The 23,989-nt window shown below is 43.6% G+C and overlaps 1 protein-coding gene across 1 annotated transcript in view; it reads right to left on the reverse strand.

Annotated features, from left to right (window-relative positions):
* Positions 1-704: 704 nt before the first annotated feature.
* The window catches only part of chst15 (carbohydrate sulfotransferase 15), a 50,881-nt gene continuing 27,596 nt past the window's right edge, over positions 705-23,989 (reverse strand). The window contains exons 2-8 of the mRNA XM_080748110.1: positions 21,906-22,556; positions 19,536-19,875; positions 13,235-13,378; positions 10,866-11,022; positions 5,822-5,978; positions 3,295-3,442; positions 705-1,227 (exon numbers count right to left, since the gene is read on the reverse strand). Coding sequence (XP_080604236.1) covers positions 1,025-1,227; positions 3,295-3,442; positions 5,822-5,978; positions 10,866-11,022; positions 13,235-13,378; positions 19,536-19,875; positions 21,906-22,346 — 1,590 coding nt within the window. The 5' untranslated portion in view covers positions 22,347-22,556 and the 3' untranslated portion in view covers positions 705-1,024. The remainder of the gene's footprint in view (positions 1,228-3,294; positions 3,443-5,821; positions 5,979-10,865; positions 11,023-13,234; positions 13,379-19,535; positions 19,876-21,905; positions 22,557-23,989) is intronic.

Here is a 23,989-nt window from a genome sequence, read left to right on the forward strand (position 1 = left end):
GGTGATGTCACCAAGAACGCTGCCCCTCATTGGTTAAGGGCCCTGCCTTTGTCATTTTTTTGAGGAGAATAAACTTGACCCATAAAGTTTTGGTATAACATACTGGTCTCGCCTTTTAGCGAATTACATAAAACACTGGACACAATTTGAAGAGAGAGAGAGCGCGACAGACAGACAGACAGACAGACAGACAGACAGACAGACAGACAGAACAAAATAATGAGAGAGATTAAATAAGGTACAACCGTGCCGGCCTTGAGCCAGATCTTTTTGTTTTAATTAATGTGGAATTTAAGAAGAAATTAAGAGAAAAATATTCACAGAGTGAAGTGGTTTGGACTCTGGAGCACAGCATGACCTCCTTACACATGTTTTAACCAAAACACATCAAACCAAGACAGTCAACACAGGAGTCTTTAACGCTTTGAGTCCACTGTTTTATTTTATACATTATGGTCACAAAGAAATCGATCAATATCTCTCTCACACAGACACACACACACACACGCGCGCGTGCTCGCACAGTCACACAGTCACACACACAAGTGCACGCACACACGCACACGCACTCGCACTCACACTCTCTCACACACACACACACACACACACACACACACACACACACACACACACACACACACACACACACACACACACACACACACACACACACACACACACACAAGAAAATCATTGGAACAAACCCAGTTGTGCTATTTTGTTCTTTGTTCTAGATTTGATTCATCTCCACTTTTTTATAACTTAAAAAAATAATTTAAATAACATCGATTTTCATGGGCACTTGATAGAGATGAAACAAAAACAACAAAAAAATAAAAAATAATAATGGCCGGTAGATGTGTCAGTGGTTTCTTTATTTCCCCCTCTCCTTCTTCTCCTTCATCTCCTTCCTCCTTCCTCCCCCTCCTCCTCCTCCTCGGGCTGAGCGTGAGACAGTCGTTTATGAGGATGATTTATGCCCAGTTGCGTGACACGGTGCCACCGTCGTGGCATAAATCAGGCATTAAATATGCTTGGAATGGCTCTCCCAGCGGAAGGAGTCGTTCCGCAGGACTTTGGCCAGCTTCTGGTTGAAGGGCATGTAGAAGTCCCTCAGGACCTCCTTGGTGATGGGGAGCATGGGTCCCAGGTTCTTGTCGGCCGGCCGCCTGGTGTTGGATGCCGGGCTGTGAGTGATCTCTGCCTCCTTCTGCTCCGTCACCGGCCCTGTAAAAAAACACAAATGTATCGTCACTGTCGGGCAGAAACCTTGTATCTCAGAGTTTCAAGTAAAGCCCTGCTTCATCACACAAGACTGTTGCACAGAACTAGTGAAAATAGCAGATCTACAAGTTGTGTGCTTGTAGTAATGTAGATTAATTTCACTAGTTTAAATATTTTTTTTAAATACAAAACGAACGGTTTAGGACATCCTGACTTCCCGACGGCTTAATAACATTTCCTTACTGCCATTTATTTACTTTACACATGCAAATACAGAAAGCACACAAACACACACGCATGCACGTACGCACACTGTTCTTTATATGACACACACGCACGCGCGCACACGCACGCACAGGCTCAAGAGACATCCCACCCCTTCATTCTGCTTCGAGTACTACTGTGTCTCAAAGCATTCTTGCAAACACATTAAGCACTTCAGCCTGATTCATATTTCATTTTACAATGGTATAGCGTGGTGAAAATAGTCCATCTACTAAAATGTATACAAATAATATTAATAGTTGTTCTTTTATTTATTTTCTTTTACATTTTCACCTATAATGATAATTCAGAGCAGGTCCATGGATATAGCTCAGAATAAGTGCAACAGAGTCCAACAGATTGATCCATAATACACACTACACACAGCATCAGCATCTGTTCACTTCCAATTCATTTCAGATAATCACACCACGGTTCTGAAGACTGAGCTTTAGGGCAATTCAACTCCGGAGTGAACGGCTGTCACAGCATGCAGAGGGCACTGCCAACACACAAACGCACACATGCTCGCGCGATCGACCAGAAAGCCCCTTGGGATCGTCCGATCGATCGTAAAAACATGGCTGCCCACCCCTGATGTATACACACTCTCTCTCTCTTTCTCTCCCCCCCAGACCCTAACTAAAAGCTATTTCCTTCACCAGTTTAGGTGGAACCTTTTCTGCTGAGACAGGCCAAAGTGTGAGGAGGTTAGCTAGAGTGGCCTTTGAGTGCAGACTAAGCGACTTTGCTAGGTTCACGGGATGGCACACGGGTTAAACACTAAAGACAGCATAATGGTTTGCCAATTGATCTGCTTTGGGAGCCGAAGGATTCAGATCATGCTCCTTGATAGCCTAAGGGGACAGCGGCAAAACAAATCACTACAAATCATTTATTGTATTCCTCGACTATTGGAGCAGTCGTATACTTCGACTAGAGGCATTATTGCAGGTTACCACCTGCCTGGCTCTCATATTGATCGGTGCACCGTGAAAGAATGACTGCTGTTGTAACCACGTACACAGTCTCCCGCATAGGAAGCAAAACTTCTACCACTCATACAAAGTATAATCATTGGCCCAAGGAGAGCCTTCATTCATTCATTCATTCATTTATGATCATCATTCATGAGTAGTTCACCCAAAAATATAATACTTATTTTTAGGGATGCATCGATATATCGGCCACACATCGGTAATGGCCGATGTTTGCCATTATCGGTCAATATCGGTATTGGCAAATAAAGCTGACATTAACCGATGGCGCTAGCCGATATTTATCTGTTGTTGAAAAGCATACATTTTGCTCTGGCTATGTTGGTGTTTGGTTATTTGCAGCCTACCAAGAGAGTAGATTCTGAACAGTTATTTCTTAGAATGTTGATTTATTTGCTTCCCTGTCCCAAAAAATAATAACGAAATAAACAAATATCGGTATCAGTACTGGCTATCGGCTAAATTGTTATTTTAAACATCGGTATTGGCCAAGAATGTCCATATCGGTGCATCCCTATACTTATTTTCTATCAATTACATACCCCATGAAGCCTTGAATTCATAATTCGATTGCCGGCGGAGTCTTTGAGTCTCAGTAGGAGACTAGAGTCTCCAACTGAGACTCCTACTGACCAATGACCCGGTCATCAAATTATTGGCTCAGGAATGCAAAAATCTCCATTAATTTCAAGGCTTCATGGGGTGTGTAATTGATAGAAAATAGGCAATTTGTTTGGGTGTACTACTCCTTTTATTTTAGGCTTCTGGTCTGCTATCGAGAGGGGGCTGGGATGTTTTGCACACTCACCCAGGTTGAGGAAATTGAAGACTTTGTGCATGGTGTATTTCCTGTTGGAGGCGTGGTCTTCCAGGCGCAGCACCAGAATCTGATCCCTGCTGAAGACCGTCAGCCAGTCCATTATGTACACAATGTACAGGCCAACCTGCAGCCTGACCTGCATGCACATAATGAGACGATCAATATGAGATGCTACTTTTATGTCCAGCCAATTTCCTTTCCCTGGCAGAAAGAGAGAATCAAGTGCAAATTCAATACAGGCATGGTTAACAACGCCACTTTTATACACCACTTTTAACCACTCAAGCCCAATGTACTTTGTCGTACGTTTATGGAAATAGACGATCTACAAGTTCACAATGCATTCGTGACGTGTTGTGAGATTATATATCGTCGTTGTCGGGTGGAAACTTTGTATGTCCAAAACCGTTCGTTTTGTATTTATAAAATCTAATAGTGAAAATAGATGATCTACAAGCACACAGCGCCTCGCATCGCGAGTTGTTGTGTGCTTGTAGATCTGCTATTTTCATTAGTCTTGCGGGTCTTGTATGATGAAGCAGGGCTTTACCTTACGAAAAAACACACAAATTTGAAACTTGGAGATACAAGGTTTCTACCAGACAACGACGATATGCTATTTTCTCTTTTTTCGGAAAATTGGAACCTTGTTGCAAATGTTGTACTTGTTCACCTATTATGATTTGCACAAAATAGGGACACCGGGTTGGGGGAGAGAGCAATTTCAATTTCACTCTTATCATCTCCACACAGTACATTCGGGAGTGTAAATCTTAATCATAAAGAATTGACCTTTGAGGTATAGTAAGCTTGGATGTCGGCCGTAAGAAATCTGAAATAGATCTCAGGCTTTGAGCATGGTGCCCCCTGAGCAAGGCACCCCCGTGTTGGCAGACTTGATTCAAAATTTTCCAATTTCACTCTAAATTAACCATTGATCTTTGCCATGTCATTTGGAGAGCGCCTGATTGTCTATAAAACTGAGGTATTATGAGAATCTGGGCTGTTGTAATGGTTTTTATAGATTTCTCTATAAGCTGTGTATCGCATGAGCACCAAGACGCCCGCAGCGTCTGCAGAGACTGAAGTGTAATTGACTTTAATTAGGATGAAACACTGCACGTTGGGCCTTTTTCTTTGCAGTCTCTCTGCTGTTTTGGCTTAAACGGAAAACTGCTATTCAGAATATATGATGACCAGACAGGCTAAACAACTCTTGCTTTTGCGGTAACAATATGGCACAACACTAAAGGCCAATCATGCTCTCGCCACTGTTTGATTTGTCTTGTTCGACCTCGCCTCTCATCTCTGTATTAAAACCTCTGTGGAGGGTGGAGGGTCCGCGGGTATTAGACACCGCTCCGCGGAGAGGCTGTAATGCATCTCATATGGTCTAATAAGTCAGAGAAGATATTAGTGGATGGACAATTAAGCCAGGAAGGGAGAATGAGCATACTCCCGAAGGGACAATAAACATCCTCGCTGGCAGGCGGAGAGGGCCAGCCGAGAGAAGGACTGCCTGGAAGAGGAGGAGTGGGAGTTGGGGGGGGGGGGGGGGGGGGGGTTGGCACCCGCCTCCCCTCTTCCCTCGCTCAGCCACTTTGCCTGAGGACAACTGTGGAAAACGCTGGCCTAGGGCCCAGATACTGACTGGTACTGAGTGTTGGACTGTGTGCGAGTGAGAATGACCATGAGAAGCAGGTCTCCAGCTCCATGCTGCATATAGACCAGGCTTTCTTGTGCAAAGAGTGGCTCTGGGGGTCGTGCGGCTGTGATTTTAACAGAGAGAGCAGCCAACTCTTTTCATAGAGTACAAGCCTTAGCGTGCGCTAACAAAGACGGGGGTTTTCACTCTGTCCACCTCTTCTATCAGACTCTCTCTCTCTCTCACTTTGTGCACTTGAGCACTACTTGGTGAACGGTGGCCCTATGCGGCTTTGTGAGACAAAAGCAGGGGCGTCACAAGAGGGGGGGGGGAGTGGGACTGAGTTACTAGGGCCCAAGGTGGAGGGGGCCTTAATTATTTTATAATTTAGCTGTTGAAAAATAGCAGATATACAAGCTCACAGCGTGGCACCGAGTGCCGCGCTGCGAGCTTGTAGATCTGCTATTTTTTGAAAAGTCGTGAAAATGTGTGCAAATCTTTGAATGTACTTTTTTAAGCAAACATTTGTAACTCAGATTTTGCTTCTGGGGGGTCCCTGAAACTAAATATTTTGAGATGTTGGTCCGTGGCCAAATCCATATCATTTTGGGGGTCCTTCACATGAAAATATTTGAGCACCACTGACATGGAAACATAGGCTTTAGAAGGATTTGGAATATACAGACTCCGCACACATTTTCACGATTTTTCAAAAACAGCAGATCTACATGCTTGCAGCTGTGCTGTGAGCTTGTAGGTCTGCTATTTTTCAATAGTGCGTTCATGGTGGGCCCGCAGTGAATCCTTGTACCCAGGACCCAGAATTTGGTGCGACACCCCTGGACAAAAGCAAGAGGGAGGTGCACTCACTGGCATGGCATTGTTGAGAGTAGTGTTGTACACACAGGAGCGCATGGAGTACTCTGTAAGGCATCCCTCGAACAGCTGCAGAGATTCCGACACCTTCTCGTGGAAATCCTCCGCAGACTTATTGGCAATACCGAAGTATAGATAATCAGAGTAGAGCCTGCAAGACAGCAAGAGATTTGCGTTGAAAGATTTGATCATGCTTAAAAAGCCCACAGGATTAGTCATTGCACAACACCTTCTAGTTGCAACTGAACTGTGTCAAATCCTACTTAGAGTATCATTCGTTGTGCTCGTTTTCATTCCTTGTGGATACAAGGTGGGTGAGGTTTGCCATGTCATGCCAGATACACTATTTTAAATAGCAGTTTTGTAGCCTGGGATCGCTTCAACGGACTACACTTGTGACTTTGGTCGGAACTACCAAACCGGAATCAGTTTTATCCCAGTTAGTGCATGCGCAAGTAGCTTTGTTTTGGGTTAAAACTGATTCCAGTTTGGTAGTTCCGGCCAAAGTGTAGTCCGTTTTGAATACAAAATGACGTAGGATGTCATCCAGTCTAGACAGGATCAACGTAAGCCATTTACCATGAGAGGGAGTGGGTTGTTGGCTGATTTACCACTGTTTCAGGGTTGTGGCACGAGGCGAAGCCGAGTGCCAAACAAGCCAACAACCCAGCCAACAATCAGCCAACAACCCACAACCCTCGAATGGTAAATTGCTTTTCTACCACTTCTACCATATAAATGAAAGAAAACACAGTTGTAACTTGCAAGGTTATTTAGTTATACAACTTCAACCAGGGGCGCAGGAGGCATTTTAAAAGTGAAGGGGACACATCTGGGAGGTATGTGCGCGCGCATAGCGCGCGCGAAAGATTTTGGGGTATCCCCCCCACTTTTGGTGATATCCCCCCCACTTTTGCCCCGAGGAGGGGGGGACATATCCCTGTGTCAAACCAAAGACACATGTCGGCTGCTGTCTTTTTTTTGTTGTTGTTGTTGTTGTTGTCAGAATTCGCCTGGTCATAAAGTTTCATAAATCATGAAAATTAAATCACTACAATTTGTTCTATGTTCTGTGCATGTTGACAAGTTTCAAACCGAAGACACCACATGCATGTACAGTGTTTTACTTTAGTAAAATATTCTGTGACCAGTGAGTGACACTGACAGTGATTCTTTCACTCTTTCACTGATTTATTTTCACGTGGGGCCATGAGTGATTGCCTCATTGGTGTCCATTTTTGGGTCCGACATGAAAAAGTTGGGAACCACAGTAACAAGAGGAAACGTAAAATGTGTTGACAAACGAAATTGCATTTCCATTATGCATCTGTTCAAAGGTACTTACATTGTTGCTTGATTTAAAGAACGACGTTATCGTTTTTTGGTTTTTTGACCGTTTCATTTTGACTGAGAATGATGTGAGACTAGCCTACACACACCAGCAGCAGGTCCAGCACCTGCAATGACGGTCTCCTTCTGCCACTGCCTGCCTGCTTGTCACTATCGCGTTGCATTAATTAAACTCATTCAGAACAGCTGAGCTGAGCTGCCGACTGCACTGCACTGCACTGGTGGGACTGTGCCTCTAGAGGGCAGTAATACGCCTTGAAATGAGAACTACTCAGTGTGTACAGTATAATCGATCATATTTGCGGCTTTTTCTTGGACCTGAACACTGGAGGGGATATCCCCCCCACCCAAAAAAAGTGGAGGTGTTAATCCCCCCCGTCCCCCCCTACTCCCTGCGCGCATGACTTCAACACAACAGTGGGCGGGGTCCATGAGCCAACTCAAGGTTGTTGCCGGATTTACCACTGTTTTAAGCCAATCAGAATCCAGTATCTGAACATGTGACCACAAAAAGTGGTAGAACAACCTATTTAGTAAACGAATACCAGGCTTTCTGGGAGAAAGCCTGGTGACGCGAGGTTAGCAGTTTTGTATGTGATCTGTGACTGGATTCTAAAATTACCTGGCAACATCAGAAATGTTCTGAGGTTGTAAAACCTGTCAAAATAAACACTCAGATTAAATCTCAGATGTTATTTCAGATAACACTATCATCTCTCAGATCAATATCGTAGTTGGAGTGGGTTATGTTTTCACACTGCCTGTCTGTCAGTCAGCAAAAATCACTTGGATTTTCATGACAGTATACTGTAGGTGGAAATCATCGGCATGTCCTGAAGAGATGATTCACTTCCGTGATCAAGGTCACAATCAAGGCAAAACTTGAGAATGCATGGGCAGATTTTCATCCCTATTTTGGGCATGTCATTAATAGGCAAAAGATATAGGCTAAAACATTGTTTAAAAACACTATTCATTGTATGATGAATATTGAAGATATTATTGGGTTTATGTGGTTGAACTTTTAGATTATTTAACTTTCTGGTCACAATCGGGGTCATGGTCAAAATTACATATGTGGTCATATTTAAGGGAGAAATGGAGTTGATTGTATATTGTGTAGATATGCACTATAATGAGTGAAAACAGTTTTGTTCAGATAACATAGTATTTGATCCAGAACTGATTGTATGAAAAGGAACCATTGAAATACAAACATAAACAAGCATTCCAATGCAAGAGGTTGTAAACAAGTCTCGTGTAATAAACATTGCACAGTTAAACTAATTGAGCATACAATTCATTTCCTCTGGAATTCTTTCATTGGGCTTGGTTGCACAGACTGTGATTTGACAAAGGCAATTAAGGTGTTCATGTTCAGACATCCACCGTAGTAAAGAATCAAGGTTGGGTTCGGGTTGCAAATTAATCCCCATTTAAGGGAATCCCTTGCAGGCTTTCACAATAAGCCACCCTGCAGCCACACGCACGCACGCACGCACGCACGCACGCACGCACGCACGCACAGTCTATTGAGGCTTTACCATGGCACCATAGAACAGTTCTGAGAATCGGTTAATAACAGTTCCAATTGCATTTCCATCTGCAGACAGCTTGGATTTTCAGCAGTTTCCTAACTGCAATGTGGCCAAAGTGTGCCTGTGGAAGGGCTTAATGATGTACAAGTAGGTACAATGATTGGTTTTTAATAATGATAAGTCAGTGCAAAAGGCTGATACAATGCATGTCTAAATATTTACTACTCCTGAATAGTTGAGGAGAGTCCAAATCCATAACTATTCATAGAAAAGAAAAGCTCAGGTTTCGACCATATAAATGTTTTGTTTTGTAAAATATAGACATGGATCTGCACTCAGCAAAGCACGAACTAGGGATACATATGTTACAGGCAAATGTTCATTTTCTGATAATTTGTATATTTCATATTTTACCCTGTTGCTCTGTTGCACTCTATCTAGTTCAAATAGAAATGTTATGCTCATCCATATGTTTGTCACTGGTGCAGGACAAGGTGACAGTGTCAGAACGAAAAAGTCTGCACAGCAGTTTAAAGCCATAAAAACGATTTTACTGTGCAACTGCATAATAACAACGTTTCGACCAAACAGTTTGGTCTTCGTCAGGTGAGAGACAGACATTATCCACAACTGTGAAAGCAAGGCAGAAATGTGTTCACAGTCACAGGCTAAAACCCTGAACTGAGCCTCATTCTCCTAGCTTTTGACCAAACTCTAATCAAATCTTGCGGTTAAGATTGCCAATGATTGGCAAAGCTTGCAAAGCTTTTTGCAAAGCAAAGCTTGGCAAAGCTTGCACAACCGAAATAAGCCTTAGGCCCGGGCTTTCTTTTTTTTTATCTATTTCTGTCCTCTGTGATATCTTTGTGCATGTTTGTGGAAGTGCTATTGTGCTCTTTCAATCAATCAATCAATCAATGAAAACTAATATATCACAGCATCGCCTTGAAGAATAATTGTAAAGGTGCCAAGCGAGCATGCTAGATTTGAAAATAACCAGTTTTGGGTGATTTGTTCAAGAGGACATGCATACTTAATTTAGTAAAAAGTCAAGAGAGGCATCAAAACTTTTCAGTTGATTGCTTTTCGCTGGAGGCATGCATAAAGGTTGAGACTAATCTCTCTCTTTTCTCCCTTTCCACATCTCATCGGGATTGTCACACACGCACACATAGGTCTCTTTCCTGGGGCTAATCTTGTCATTCCAAAAACCCAGGTTTAAGAAAAAAGAAAAAACAACTGGCATGGTCTGCTGCTTTTCAGATATACAGTTGTGTAGCTGTGTAATCCTACATGTCATTACCTTTCAGTTTTATGCAAAATTGACTGTCAACTCCTGTAGCTGTAGCCCTAATGATATTAGTACTAGTGATATGCTGTTCTCCCATTAAAATACAGTGATTGTTTTTTGAGCGGTGGTCACACCGTCTCCATAGCGTGGCCGTGTGTGTATCCGTGCGTGTGTGTGTGTCTGTCTGTCTGTCTGTCTGTCTGTCTGTAGCCTGAAGTACCTTTTTTGACCACACATGTTAAGGGAGGGGCGCTGTTGTTCAGGCCACTGAGGCCAGGCACACACACACATTCACATTCACACTCACATTCACGCCCGCACACACACACACACACACACACACACACACGCACACACGCACACACACACACACACACACACACACACACACACACACACACACACACACACACACACACACACACACACACACACGCAGCCTCCACCGCTCAGTTCACACGAGTGTGATTTTTTTGTTTTTTTTTTGGCATTTGTAGAGAGAAATGAAGAGTAGAGAGACAGTCAAGACTATGGGGGTTGGATTAGAAACAGGTTCTCGCACTCACAAGGAGCATAATGGGTTGTGCACTAAACTGGCTTGAGCCACCAGACACCCCAGTCACTGTAGCTTTTTGAAGGGATGTTCTTACTGCTGTTTACAGGGCCGCTGTTGTAGTGGAAACCCAAATGATAACCCTCCTTCACACAACTCCCGACAGTGGCACGGACTGATTTGGCCTCCGATTGTGGTTTGTTTTGTGGAAAAGGGTCATGGCCTTATCTGCAGGTCATCTGTGTGTGGAAATGCGGTGAGAGAGAGAGATGGTAGAAGGAAAACAGGAACAAAGATTTTCCTCACCTCTCCACTGGGTCCCTGAGCATGACGATGAACCTGGCGTCAGGCTGCAGGGCGTGGACAAAGTCCTGGATGAGGAACGGGGGCTCCCCCTCGGTTGTGTTGTCATAGAAATAGACCCAGGCGTTGTTGTCCCACATGGTGGACGCACTGGCTTCTCCTGGGAATGCGTGCACACACACACACACACACACACACACACACACACACACACACACACACACACACACACACACACGTCACATGTCAGCTCATACAAATACATGCAGACACGTGTGTGCAGTGTTCATAATATGTATTCAACATCATAATTTAGACATTATTTTAACAACGGTGCACCTCGCCCACTCTCTTGGCGCTCCGCTTTATTTGGAAAACACGACAGTTTCGGCTCGCCACTGTAAAAGCCTCTGGAATGCAAACAGGAACGTGGGACACACGCCACGTACTGTAGCACGAGGAGGACAGGCTCTGTGGCAGGAACAACGCTGATCAGAGGACAACATTTGAACACAAATTACCGGAAGAAAGACAAAACCGTAAACACCCGGCTGCGAGTCCAATTTTGGAATGGGACTGCGGCCGTGTCCGTCACGTGGCGATGCTTTTAGCCGGTGATGAGTCAAAGGAGGTAATTTCTCAAAAGACTTGAGAGCAGAACATTTCCAGACAGAGAGAGGAATGATATCCAAGACTCATTAGGGCTGCGTCTGCCTTCATTATCCCCCCATCTCTGAAGCGGTGCTGTGATGTATTAGAGAGGATGAAACGTGAAACAACAAGGCCTTATCGGCCGCCCATTCCTTTGAGAAAAGGGATCACATACCCGGGATCCTCTTTTCTGTGATGACAATGTGGCGAGCAACACGGCATCGCCACTGTTGCAGCTATGTGAAGACAACGCGCACATACAGTAAACTAAATAATATCAGTTCACACTATCACGCTTAATGTGAATCTCCGCCGTGGGGCCCCTGGGGGCCTGTTTCTGTGATCAAGTCTATTTGCAAGCATCCGTGTCCATTAACAGGGCTCATTTTTCTCCACGGGGAGAGGCTGTAATAGGGCAAACAAATGGCAGAGCCAGCCAGGCCGGCGTGCCTCTGGCATTTCCCACCAACTCGGTTTTGGCCTGTCGTTGAAAGCCAAGGATTCTGGCCATAGGCCTGCACCTTGCTGGGCTCTCCCAGGCCATGGTGTGAATACTAAGAGGGGCTTTGGCACGCTCCCCTCCCCTCACATGGATTATTTATTTAAAGAGGGGAAACAAAAACAGGGCGGTATGCTAAGCCGCGCTCAATGCACCAGCTCCGTCCAGCGTGAAAAGGCTACTGTTGCAAACTCTAAATCACTTTTGTTCTCTTTCTCTCTCTCTCTCTCTCTCCCTCCAGCCGTGCAATTCTTTAAGATTGCGTTTTCGGATGAAGGGAAAGGGGACAGATGGAAGGGCAGCGGGGGCCGAGGAGCAGGATATGAAGATACAGGAAGGAAGTTTGCGAGACTCGCGGATATTATCGCTGTCCGAAATGCAAAAACAATGCTTCCATTATTCGCCGCAATGGAGTGGATAAGTGGCCGAGTGAGGTAGAGCGAGGTCCAGTATTTATAAGGATGTTATAAAGCTGCCTTCAGTTCTATTTAGACTCCCAAATTCCAATAGGGCTGAGACTTAAAGAGAGCTTTATAACAATTCTGATGACTCAACATTTAGACTTTAGAGTCATCAAGCAGGAGCAGGATGCAGGGAAAATGTCAGTTCCTTAGCCACTACCATGAGCTTATGGTCCAGTTCTGACAGAGCTCATGGAAACAATTCAATCAGTTCAGCAGGCACGTACACACATAGGCATCAAAGGGGGCTTGAGCCCCTGCCCTTTCATCCGTCTGTAAAAAGTGCCCTCTCCAGACCATGAATGCAGTTTTTACTATGGTGAAAGAAATACAAATGCCCTCTTTCCATGCCATACCTGAAGGCGGCATTCAGGAGAATTGCCTTGTCCAAACTCTCCTGAACATGAATGCAGCATCTTATGTTGAAAGAATTGCCCTCTCTGTGTAGAAATCCATGCTCTTACGCCACATCTCCAGTATTGACTTGATTATGCTTAGTTTATTGTGAAAAATAGCAGACCTCCAAGCTCACAACGCGTCGCGCTGCGACAACGGCGACAACGGCGCTGCGACGCGTTGTGAGCTTGGAGGTCTGCTATTTTCGATATTTTCACCAAAAGGCCCTTTTAGAAAATTCAGCCCCTGCCTCTCTAACATTCTCTGCATGTCCCTGAGCGAGAGATAATAAAGAATCCAAGATCGCGATTTGATGAATACATTGATAATTTTTTAGACCATCATTACATCACAACAAGATTTACCTATGATGATGTTACGCTGGCTGGAGGCTCCACTAGAGTTTGCATTCAGGTGGTCCTGGATTTGGTAAGCTGCCAGGTCAAATAGGTCCAGGTAGTCTTCCACTGGATAGCGATCATGGAAGCCTTCGCTGAGACGGATGATACCTACAAGAGGATGGAGAGAAGACTATTATTCCATTCTGCAAATAGATAATGCGTAGGCCTACTCAAAATATGCATCCCTAGTTCTAACCCTAACCCTAGAAATACATTTTTAAATACATTTAGATATGTCTGACCGTTCAAAATCTCTGTTTCTGGGTGTGGAATGTAGATAGAGCTTCATTGATCCCACAAGGGGAAATCAGTAGGCCTACCACAATGTGAAACACAGGACAGATAGAGAACAAATAACTAACCAATAACAAAGTTAACTAAAAATCACACCCAGTGTGAAGTGAGCAGTGTCTTTTATATGAGTTAATTAGTATGGTTGCCCAACAGGGCAACACATTATAGCCCTGGGGAAACTTTATTTATTACTAGGGTAACTTTTCCACTGCCATTGGAAATTGACAGACAGACAGACAGACAGACTTATGTCCGGGATAGGGAATCAATAGGGAATCAAAGAGAGTGGGAATCATTAGGGAATCAATGGGAATGGGAATCAATATGGAATCATTTGGTGGAGCTTCACATGACAGTTATAGCTTACTGCAGAATATAGTCATGTCAGCAACCGTCAGCACTCAGCAACCACACTCGCAATTTCCAATTGCATCTTTTCTAGTTTCATTAAGTGCCCGCAAAGCTTGGCCAATGCCGGACGGAGGGACGGACATACATACATACACACAACATACAGATAAAGCCTAGGGTTGATACCCTCACAAAAACATGCAGTAATCCTGGTCTCAATAATGCCTCCCCCTGGCCAGCCGGGGCGCTTGATGTAGGGGAAAGGAACTGGTTGGAATAACTTGTTCCTTCCACGCGCTACGTCCATCCCGGGGAAATCCCCACTGTCGGGTGAAAAGAAACAACTTGGACTACTCATGCATTGAAGGAAGCATGAGGTCAGTCCGTTGTCTCCCCAGGCGCGGCAGAGGGAGAGCAGAGCCCAGGATTACATAGGCAATTGGCACTGGGTGAAAAATGGGTTGCAAAATCATGGGATAAAAATGTATTAAAAAAAAAGAAAAAACATACAGATAAAGCCAGATGTAGGAGCAGTTAGCACCATTCAATAATAAAGTATAGGAGTAAACAGGTATGTATTAATTAGGATTAAAGTACTAAAAGCCAAAGGACATTTTGGGCCCTTGTTTGCCTCTCAGCACAACCTAGGATTTGAACGTTGTATGAGTTAGGTATTAACAGGTACCGTATAAATATAACAGCGTACATTGAATGTACAGTACGTAATCGTGAAAAAGGTTTAGGAATGTACATATAAGTGTGCATAAACCTTGCTTTTGTTTGTTTGGATATTTTTGTTTTTGTTCCACATAGCCCCGTCTTACTCCCGATTTACTGTCCATCTGCACTATAATCTCCCTAAAACACGTCAATAAAAGTTCTAAGTTACAGCTGATAGCTGAAAGCCTCTTGTGCTGACGATGGTTCTCTATTATTCATGAATCCAAATTACTGTTTCAGTTAAAGGGAGAAAACAAAAGCCGTGCCTGTAGTTATTGGGGATGGTATTGAGGCGTTGCACTGCCGCGGAAGGCTGCCAAAAAAACAACAAAAACTAAGAGAATGTTTGCCTGCTTCGCAGCCTGAACCCTCTGGGTGCGTCTAATAATGAACTGAACTCTATAATCCAATCCAAATAACCGCGTCTCTGGGAAAACGGCCTCAGCAAGAAGTGCAGCATCAGTGCATGTGTGCCAAGGCCAGGTTTGGGTGAGGTTCTGGGTTCTCTTTTTATCAAAATGGAGTGTTAGTGTTTTTTTTTATGACATTCTGTAGCTCTGCAGTAGTCTAGCCTTCTAGAACGGGGTGTGATCCACACACCACATTTCTTGTGCACACTAGTGCCAGTAGGCAACACAAGTACAGTACACCCACTAATATTTTTCACAAATGTTTTGAAATATTTGTCCCCGATCGATTTATATTCCGGCACTTTTTTTTGGCATCCTACAACTTCCACATTCTTTGCGCTAGAAATTTGGTTCAAACTTCAACTCGTTCAGCTTTACGCAGTTATTATTGCTTGTACTTTTCTCTTTTTATCAGATGTTATTCTTTTTGACATTCTTGAAAAAAACAGTTTCCGAGTGGATTCCTCTGGGAAATGATTGGGAATGAATTCTGTCTAACCATTTATATTACTGCTTGGGCTTGAACTGAATCGGAAGGCCGTCTGAGGAAGGACGTGTACATTTTCTACTGTACATAATATACGTTGTTACGTTTTTTCAGCAAGCCCACACAGTTTCTGAGGCAACTGCTTTTCTAGTTTTATAATGGATGTCAACAGGGCGCTGATGAGGCTGAAACCAAATCCTAAATTTGCCTTTGGAGGCATACGTCATATGTGACATACAGTAGATCAGGGGTCTACAACTTTTCAGCCCAAGGACCCCTTAGTTGAGAGAGAGATGAAGCAGGGACCCCCAAAACCTTTTCATAGATTCTATATAGTTTAATTGTTTGACAGCATCAGTGTATTTTGGATTCATGTCAATTTGTGTCTTCAGTTATTTAACCACTTGAACCGTAAACACTTGACCTTTCACTCCGTACTTAGTCTGCTCTTTTTCCCCTCTACACCAAACCTCTTTGCTGAAAATAGCTGATCTACAAGCTCGTAAATCTGCTATTTTTGGCTAAAGTTCTCAGAATATGGACGTTAGGGCTCAAGTGGTAAATATATAAAAAAAGGAGAAAAAGGTTTCTATCACACAAAGATTTGGACGACCCCCTGTGGTAACTCTGAGGACCCCCTAGGGGTCCCGGACCCCCTGTTGAAGACCCCTGCAGTAGAGCAACGTCATCGTCAAGTCAGAGATCCATATTGGAGCCATGTTGTTCCCATGTGGATCCTGAGATCCCACACGAATGACTGTGACAAAAATGAAGACAATTTTACACGTACAACTTGGTCCCTTCTCTGATGACCACACTCCTTTCAACATCACAGACGGGCACGCAGAAAGGAGCGCATGAGAGCTCCCACACATTCACAGCTCCCAGAAGGGAGCTGGAGAGAGAGGGAGCAGAGCCAAACCATCAAAGGCCCACTGTGCGTTCCTGACTTTCTAGCTCAAAAACATCCAGTTTCTGAGTTTATCTCTCAACTAGGGGTGGATGACAAATTCCCGCCTGTTGAGGCTCCATGAAAGCCAGCTGTGTGAGGTAGTGTGTTGGCAGTAGGCTGCGGGTCCCTCTGATAAACTCCACTTTGAAACCAGACAGCAGTTTGATGGTGGGCAATAAAGTGACTTTGAAGCAGTTGATCTTCAAGTAAAAGAAGTTCCAATGAAAAGCCAAAAATAATGATTTCTCTTAAACTGAAAAGGTGTAAAGTTAACTATGGAGTTGTCCCCCTCGTAAAGCAAAGCGATTTGCTATCAAGTCAAGTAATAGCTCTTTTGCTCTCTAAAATGAGCATATAACATTCATTATTAACTACGTTGGGAGGGGGTTATGTTATCAGGGTCTGGTCCCAGGCTGTCTGTAGCGAAATATCTCAAAAACTGATGGTCAGATTGATTGATTGATCTATTCTGAAGATAATAATTATCTATTGGGTCTAAAAAATATATCAAAGTTAAAGGTTAAGGTGGTCACAATTAAGGTCATGGACAAATTGTTAGTCCAACTAAAAATAACTTGAGACTAGATAGATTGCAGAATTGAGAATTTTCAAAGAACTTGATCGAAATGATCAGTAGGATGCCATGAAGTCAAAAAGGTTGAAGAACAAGATAATAATTGAGGGCGGTGTAAAAATTACTCGCAGGCATTCTACAGAACACAATCTTATTATCTTATTATCAAGTATTTTAAAAGGACAAGATTGAAAAGCATTTCTACTGAACAAGTACACGTATATGATGACCTCTGTGTATGAGGACAGAAACGGTTGCGACACCACATATACAGTAAGAGAGGCATAACATTGTGTGGCAGGAACACAACAGGAAACCGTGCACTGATTTCATGTGTGTATGAAGAGGCGTTGAAATACTTGAGGTCTCAGTGTGTTTCAAGTGGTATTATTCACCACAGCATCATCAACGTTGTGTCACAAAGAATGTTGAAATATGCTGCATATGCTGCACATGTGCAATAGGCAAACGCTTAATGAGCCGCGCTCACTATGTGAGCAACTCAGTGTAGCTACGAGATAGGGACCTTGCACAAAGGAGGCAGCTAATGATGACGGGAAAGTCATGCAGAGGCAAAAACAAAACCAACGATTAGCATTCAAAGTGGAAAATACCCACAGCATTAAACCTTGTTAACACCCAATTAAAGCTGTAAAGTTGAGGATAACAACTCTCAGGTAGAACATTAGCATTTTTAAGTTGATTCCTCTGCATGGTGCGAGGCAGACCGTGGGGGTTTTAACCCTTTGGTTTAACCGCGGTGGAGCACTATAGCAATAGTACTCGTGCTTCTAATCTTCTGTTGCAAACTCATTCGAATCACATTCACAATCTCCCTCCGAAGGAGCAACCGCTCATCCCATTTCCCGTGTCAAAATAGAAATTACTTTTTTGTCCAATCTTTGCCACTTAGTGGCGAGACGTGAGCAAAATCAATGATTTGAAATCGTTCTTAGTAGCTGGCTGAGAGAAATCGCAGTTTGACTGAGTGTGAGGTCATTAATCAACCCCTATCCACACACAGCGAGCCTCTCTGTGCAATAGAAATGTAAATTAGCCAACCATTCACACACATGGTGGATATAAGCATCTGTTGGAAGGATGCTAACAATAGAGTAAGACCATATTAAGTATTCAAGTCAATGATGTTGACAAACAACCTTGCACTTGACGCTCCAAGGACTATTTCAAATTGCTGCAATCTGCATTGTCACTGAAAGCGTACTTCTCAAGCTTTGCTGACTCTTTTTTCAATTGCTGTGCACTAGAGTCTGCAAAATGCAATTCTAATATTTAATTATTCAACACATACAGTATACAGGGCCCTGGCCATAACACAGCGTTGCAGATTATGACAAATGGCGCCATATTCATTTAATACTTTGCTCATGCCCACTGCAGTCTTGCGGGCTTTCGCGCAGGGGTTTTGCTAAAACTCTTCCATGCCAAAGACCCCCAAATAGCTGCTGGCTGCTGCCCAGATAATAAGAAATGGCAAAAAAAAGAAATTGTGAATTGAAGAAGTTGAATTTGCGAAATATTTTCTTACATTCTTTTGTCTGTTTCGTTTCGTTTTCGAATTTCCACAACTTTCCAATTGGCCCCCTGGCGGCACCCTAGGTGGCCACAGCCCCCCACCTTGAACACCTACTGTATGTCTTGTTGTGTACGGTTGAAAAGAATAGTGCACGCACATCCGTGGCCCAGGTGCTAGACAAGCAGAATCATGAAGGAAAAGTAGAGTCTGCACACTGGTTACGCTCCATAAAGTTTATTGCGTCAACGTTTCGATCAAAGGATCTTCATCAGGACTTCATTGTCCTGATGAAGATCCTTTGATCGAAACGTTGACGCAATAAACTTTATGGAGCGTAACCAGTGTGCAGACTCTACTTTTCCTTCTTGTTGTGTACGGTCCCCGAACACATTTACCATAGGAGCTTGTGCAGAGTCGAGTGCACATTCTAGTTTATTCCAAGACTGCTTGGTTTAAACTCCCATTACACCTAAGACATACTCTCTGTGACATACTAGCTTCATGTCCAAGGGGTGTACTTGTACTTGTACATCAAGCTGCCTCATGCTACAAAAAACGGGAGATATGCTCCTACCCTTTTGGCCTTATGGCTCGGCTTGGTATACTACTACTATACACCTACTGTAAGACATGCAGCCTCTGTAGATAACTTTACAGCACAGCTCAAAACCTATTTCTTCACTCTTGCTTTTAGTTGATTTTTATGTTATTATTCATGTCCTCAATGTTTTGCCTGATTCACTGCCTTTTTTAATGTGTTTAATGTTGTTTTGTGTTGCTTTATTGTTAATCATTTGTACTTTTTCTGTTAAGTACTTGTGCTTCATTTTTGCTCTGCAAAGCACTTTGAGCTGCATTTCATGTCGTGAAAGGTGCTATACAAATAAAGTTTATTATTAGTATTATTATTATTGTTAGTCAGTGGACGAGGAGTGCTCACCAAATCTCTTGCGGGTCCACCAGTGTGGCTCCTTGAAAGTCGTGAACCTGACATCTGGGTGCAGCCGCAGTCGGTCATACAGGTCTGTCGTGCCGCACTTTGGCTGGCCGATGATATAGAAATATGGCAGGCACCGCATGCGGTAGTATTTCCCGCCGCGGTGAAACAAGTGTTCCCGGAAAGTGTTCCTCAGGTATTCGAATACGGTGCGGAATCGCCGTGAGTAGCGCGCATAGAGGTTTGTCCTGTAAGGGTCTGAGGTGATATTCCCAGTGCACTCCTCGTACCAGCATGGGTTCTTCGCGCCAGGTAGGAATTTGCGGGGGATTACTGAAAACAGCTGTAAAAGACAAAAGAAAAACAGCTCGTTAGAAGCTCCCAAAGGCTGGTGAGTTGACACACATTCCCAGATAAAGGAGGACATTTTCATAGGAATTGTAATTAAAAAAAGATTTAAATAACCCTGAGCTGATCTTCGCTTTGCCAACTTCAGATAGGTGATGGAGGATTATGGATTAACCTAATTCCACTCGTTGATCGGACAAACATTGAGGCTGATTTTCCTTTTTTTACAGTTATTTTTGGCATCTTTATTTCAGATATTTAACCAAGGGCAAAGAGAGAGGAGAAAGACATGCGAGGTGCATTCAAAATTTCAAACCCAGGTCCCCGTGCTTAATATGGGATAATACTGTATGTCTCTGCATTAACTGACTGAGCCACCAGGTACCCCTGAGGTTGATAGTATGTGTGTTTGTGGACTGTGTTATATTAGACTTAGACAGTAGGCTGACACCATCTGTGTGGGAGTTCAGTGTTATGATTACTGTGGGCAGGAGGACTTTGTCTCCGGAGAATCAAAGATGAACACACTAATGAACCTGACACATACAATGACTCACACAAACACCCTTCAATTCTGCCTCTTTCTCTCTCTCCCTTCACCTCTCTTAGCATGTCTGTCACTCTCTTCTATACATCTCATTTACGCTGGTGTTTTTCTTCGTACAGTAGCTTGGCTCCCACCAGCCTGGAGGTGTGAGGCTGAGTCATACACAGGTCTAGAGGTGGCCCTGTTCCCTGACAGGTGTAGGGAGCTTCCGTTTCACTCTTCATAACTCCCCCACATTTCAAAACTCCTGCCTCTATTATGTGAAATCAAATGCCACAAGGTCCGATGTTATGCAACAACTCGCTCGTCACTGATGAGACCGAGCGCATTTAAGGACAAGTACTGCCCAATCTGCGTGGAGATTTGATATTGATCGCCCCTGAGCCATGTTCCCTTATTCATTAGCACACTCAATAAGAAATTAGGTGTGTTGCCAAATGGAGATGGGAAAAGACCATTATAATTAGGATTAAGAGTTAATTGAAGCAGGCGGTCCAAATAAAATAAGACAGGGGCCAAACTGTGGGATGACTGTGGGACGACTTTGAGCTTCAAATCCCTTGAGGGACTTGGAGGCCGGACAGATCGGGTGCTAAGCACACATGCAATTATCAGGGGTAACCTGGAGTGTTAGACAAGGTTTCCACAGCCATTTTATCGGCGCACAAATGAAATTAGAAATGGCAACGTGTGAGAGAAGTCTAGATGGAACATGTCTGAGGCCAACCTGTAGGCAAGAATACTGATTTAAATCTCTCTCTCTCTCAGGCATCTCCAACAATTCTGGTTTGAAGAACGTCTGAAGCTGTTAATTAAAACCCGAGTTGATATCACGCCCGGCCACATTTTGCATTCTAATTACATTTTAAAGATAACCTTTATGAAATCACTCGGATGTGCATTACCCCACTGTGTGCCTTCCGAAAACAATTTGCCAGCGTACTCCAAAAGCCTCCTAATGCCTCACCCCCACCCCACCTGACTGAAATGCATCCAGACGCACATCGTGATATGTTGCAACTCACCAGTGGTGGAAAGAGTACTGAAATGTTTTACTTAAGTAAAAGTATCAATACTCCAATGCAGAAATACTCCATTACAAGTAAAAGTCTGGAATTCAAAATGTACTTGAGTAAAAGTTCAAAAGTATTGGCATCAAAATGTACCAAAAGTAAAAGTACACAATGTTCGGCTATTTTCAAATAGCCTAGGTATAAAATAGGGCTGAAGTGGATTCATTTATGTTTTAGAATGTAATCATTTATCTCTGCAAAGTAAGAGATAGTAGTAACTAAAGTTTTCAAATAAACATAGTGGAGTAAAAGTACAATATTTGGATCCGAGATCTAGTGGAGTAGAAGTATTGGAAATTGGAAATACTCAAGTAAGGTACAAATACCGGTACCTAAAAATTGTACTTACAGTAAGTACAGTATTTAAGTAAATCTACTTAGCTATTTTACACCACTGCAACTCACATGTGGTTCGCTGTTGATCAGCGCCTTGAGGTCCGGGAGCTGCCTGCTGCTGCTGAACTCCACCTTGGAGGAGATGGCCTTGACCACCAGCTTGATGTTGGCGTAGTCCTTGGACGCGGAGAGGTTGAAGGTAAAGGGCCCGGGGCTGACCAGACTGCTGAAGTGGAAGGGGGACGGGGTGAGCAGGAGGCCCTTCTTGTCCCCCGTCAGGATGTACGAGGCCATGATGAGGAACATGACGGCCAGGCCGAACAGGAAGCTGTACAGCTTGAGCTTGCGGAAGCAGCCCAGCGTGCTCCAGCGCCTCGCCGGCACGCGCTTCAACTCCAGCACGGCGAACAGGCTCATGGGCACGTCGTCCACCTGCAGCAGCAGCGGCCGCTTGCGGTAGTCCTCCAGCGGGGAGCCCAGCAGGCTGTATTTGTAGTCCATCTGCGTCATGGCGGGCCGTGTCAGCGGGCCCCTGGGGTGGGTAGGGAGGGAGGGAGAGGGGGGGGCAGGGCAGGGCAGGGCGTCGGGGAGCTCAGACGTGGGGAGGCGATGTGGACAGGCAGCCCGTGACACATGAGCAGGTTAGTCGGCGGAGCGGTCCGGAGCCTTCGTCCATACTGGGTCGTGTCTGAGCAGCCCGCTTCATCCACTGATGATTCCCTGGAGATAAAGAAAAAAGATCAAATATGAAATACCAAAGACAAGTGTGGTATTATATCTAGGAAACTTGACACAGGAAAACACACATGGAGATGACATGTATCTGGTCAAGGTGCTGCTGGCAGCCAGCAAAAAAGCAATAACTAGATTGTGGTATAAAAGTGACTCCCCAATTTGTGAGCAGTGGCTGTGCATTGTGGAGGAAATACACTGTATATGTGATGGAGAGATTTACACACAGACTCAAGAGGAACTGCTTCTTGAGAAATTAGAGAAATGGACTGATTACACAATCCGGAAGAATGACAACACGAATGAATAATATGGACTACAATATGATGGTAAAAATGATGTAAAAACGTTGACCCTGTGATGTACAGTACATCTGACAAGCTGCAAATAAAAGAAATTACATTGAAAAGAAAAGTGAAAACGATCGGTTAAAAAAAACAGAAAAAACAAAAAGAAACCCACAGAAAGGTTCAGTCAGTGTCAAACACAGTTCAGCTTCGTCACAGGTTCTCAAACAATGTCATTGCTACCACCTTCAGACAGTACAGTGAGAAATAAAACATTAAGGGAATTTTAAATTATGGACGGGCCTTTGAAAAAAAAGGACCTTTTAAGAAGTCATTCAAAAGAAGACAATGACTTTTCAAAGTTAGAGAAGCCATCCAGGTCCCCAGAGTTTTAATTGATGCAATGAGAGTGGATTTAGGGGGGTATGATCAGAATGTTAGTCACATCCTCTTCAAGTGCTGACTTGCATTTATGAGTCAAATCTGTTCAGGAACTCGGTCAGACACTGAGATGGGCGATTAGATTTCCGCACATTTCAGCTTAGACGTACATTCTCTACCCAGAGAGTGTCAGTGTCGCGGAGTGAAATCATATATCCCTCAGTCGCGGAAACTCCTGATGACATTAAATCTGTGTACTTCAACAAAATAACGTGAACACGGCTTTGTGAGGGAAATCAAATCCTAATTTGTGAGTAGAGAATGTAAACTCAGCCTGTGTCTACAGGAAATCATTAGGAAACATGTGGAGATGACTCGAACGGGTGTGAAATATAGATCCTAATGATAATCTTAACAAAACATTTTTACATATTCCAGGATATGAATCATCATAATACAAGGGGCAATTTGAGAAATACATGAATTCATTCGTTTGACAACATTTCTCTGCATTTAGTCAGACTTTATTATTAAATGATTGACTTTGCAGCCGATAATAAAACTTTAAAGCATATTTATTCATCAAATTTTATTTTAACTGTCAACGTGGCAGGTGATGGTACAGTAGAACTGTCCAGCCTTGGAAAAGACAAAGTACATCACATTGCCAAATTAATAAATGATTGACTTAGCAGCCTATAATCAAACTCAAAAGTCGTGGTTATTTTCACTGTCAACTTAGCAGGTGATAGT

Source organism: Nannobrachium achirus (genome assembly GCF_963921795.1).
Source record: "Nannobrachium achirus genome assembly, chromosome: 18".
Taxonomy (NCBI): domain Eukaryota; kingdom Metazoa; phylum Chordata; class Actinopteri; order Myctophiformes; family Myctophidae; genus Nannobrachium; species Nannobrachium achirus.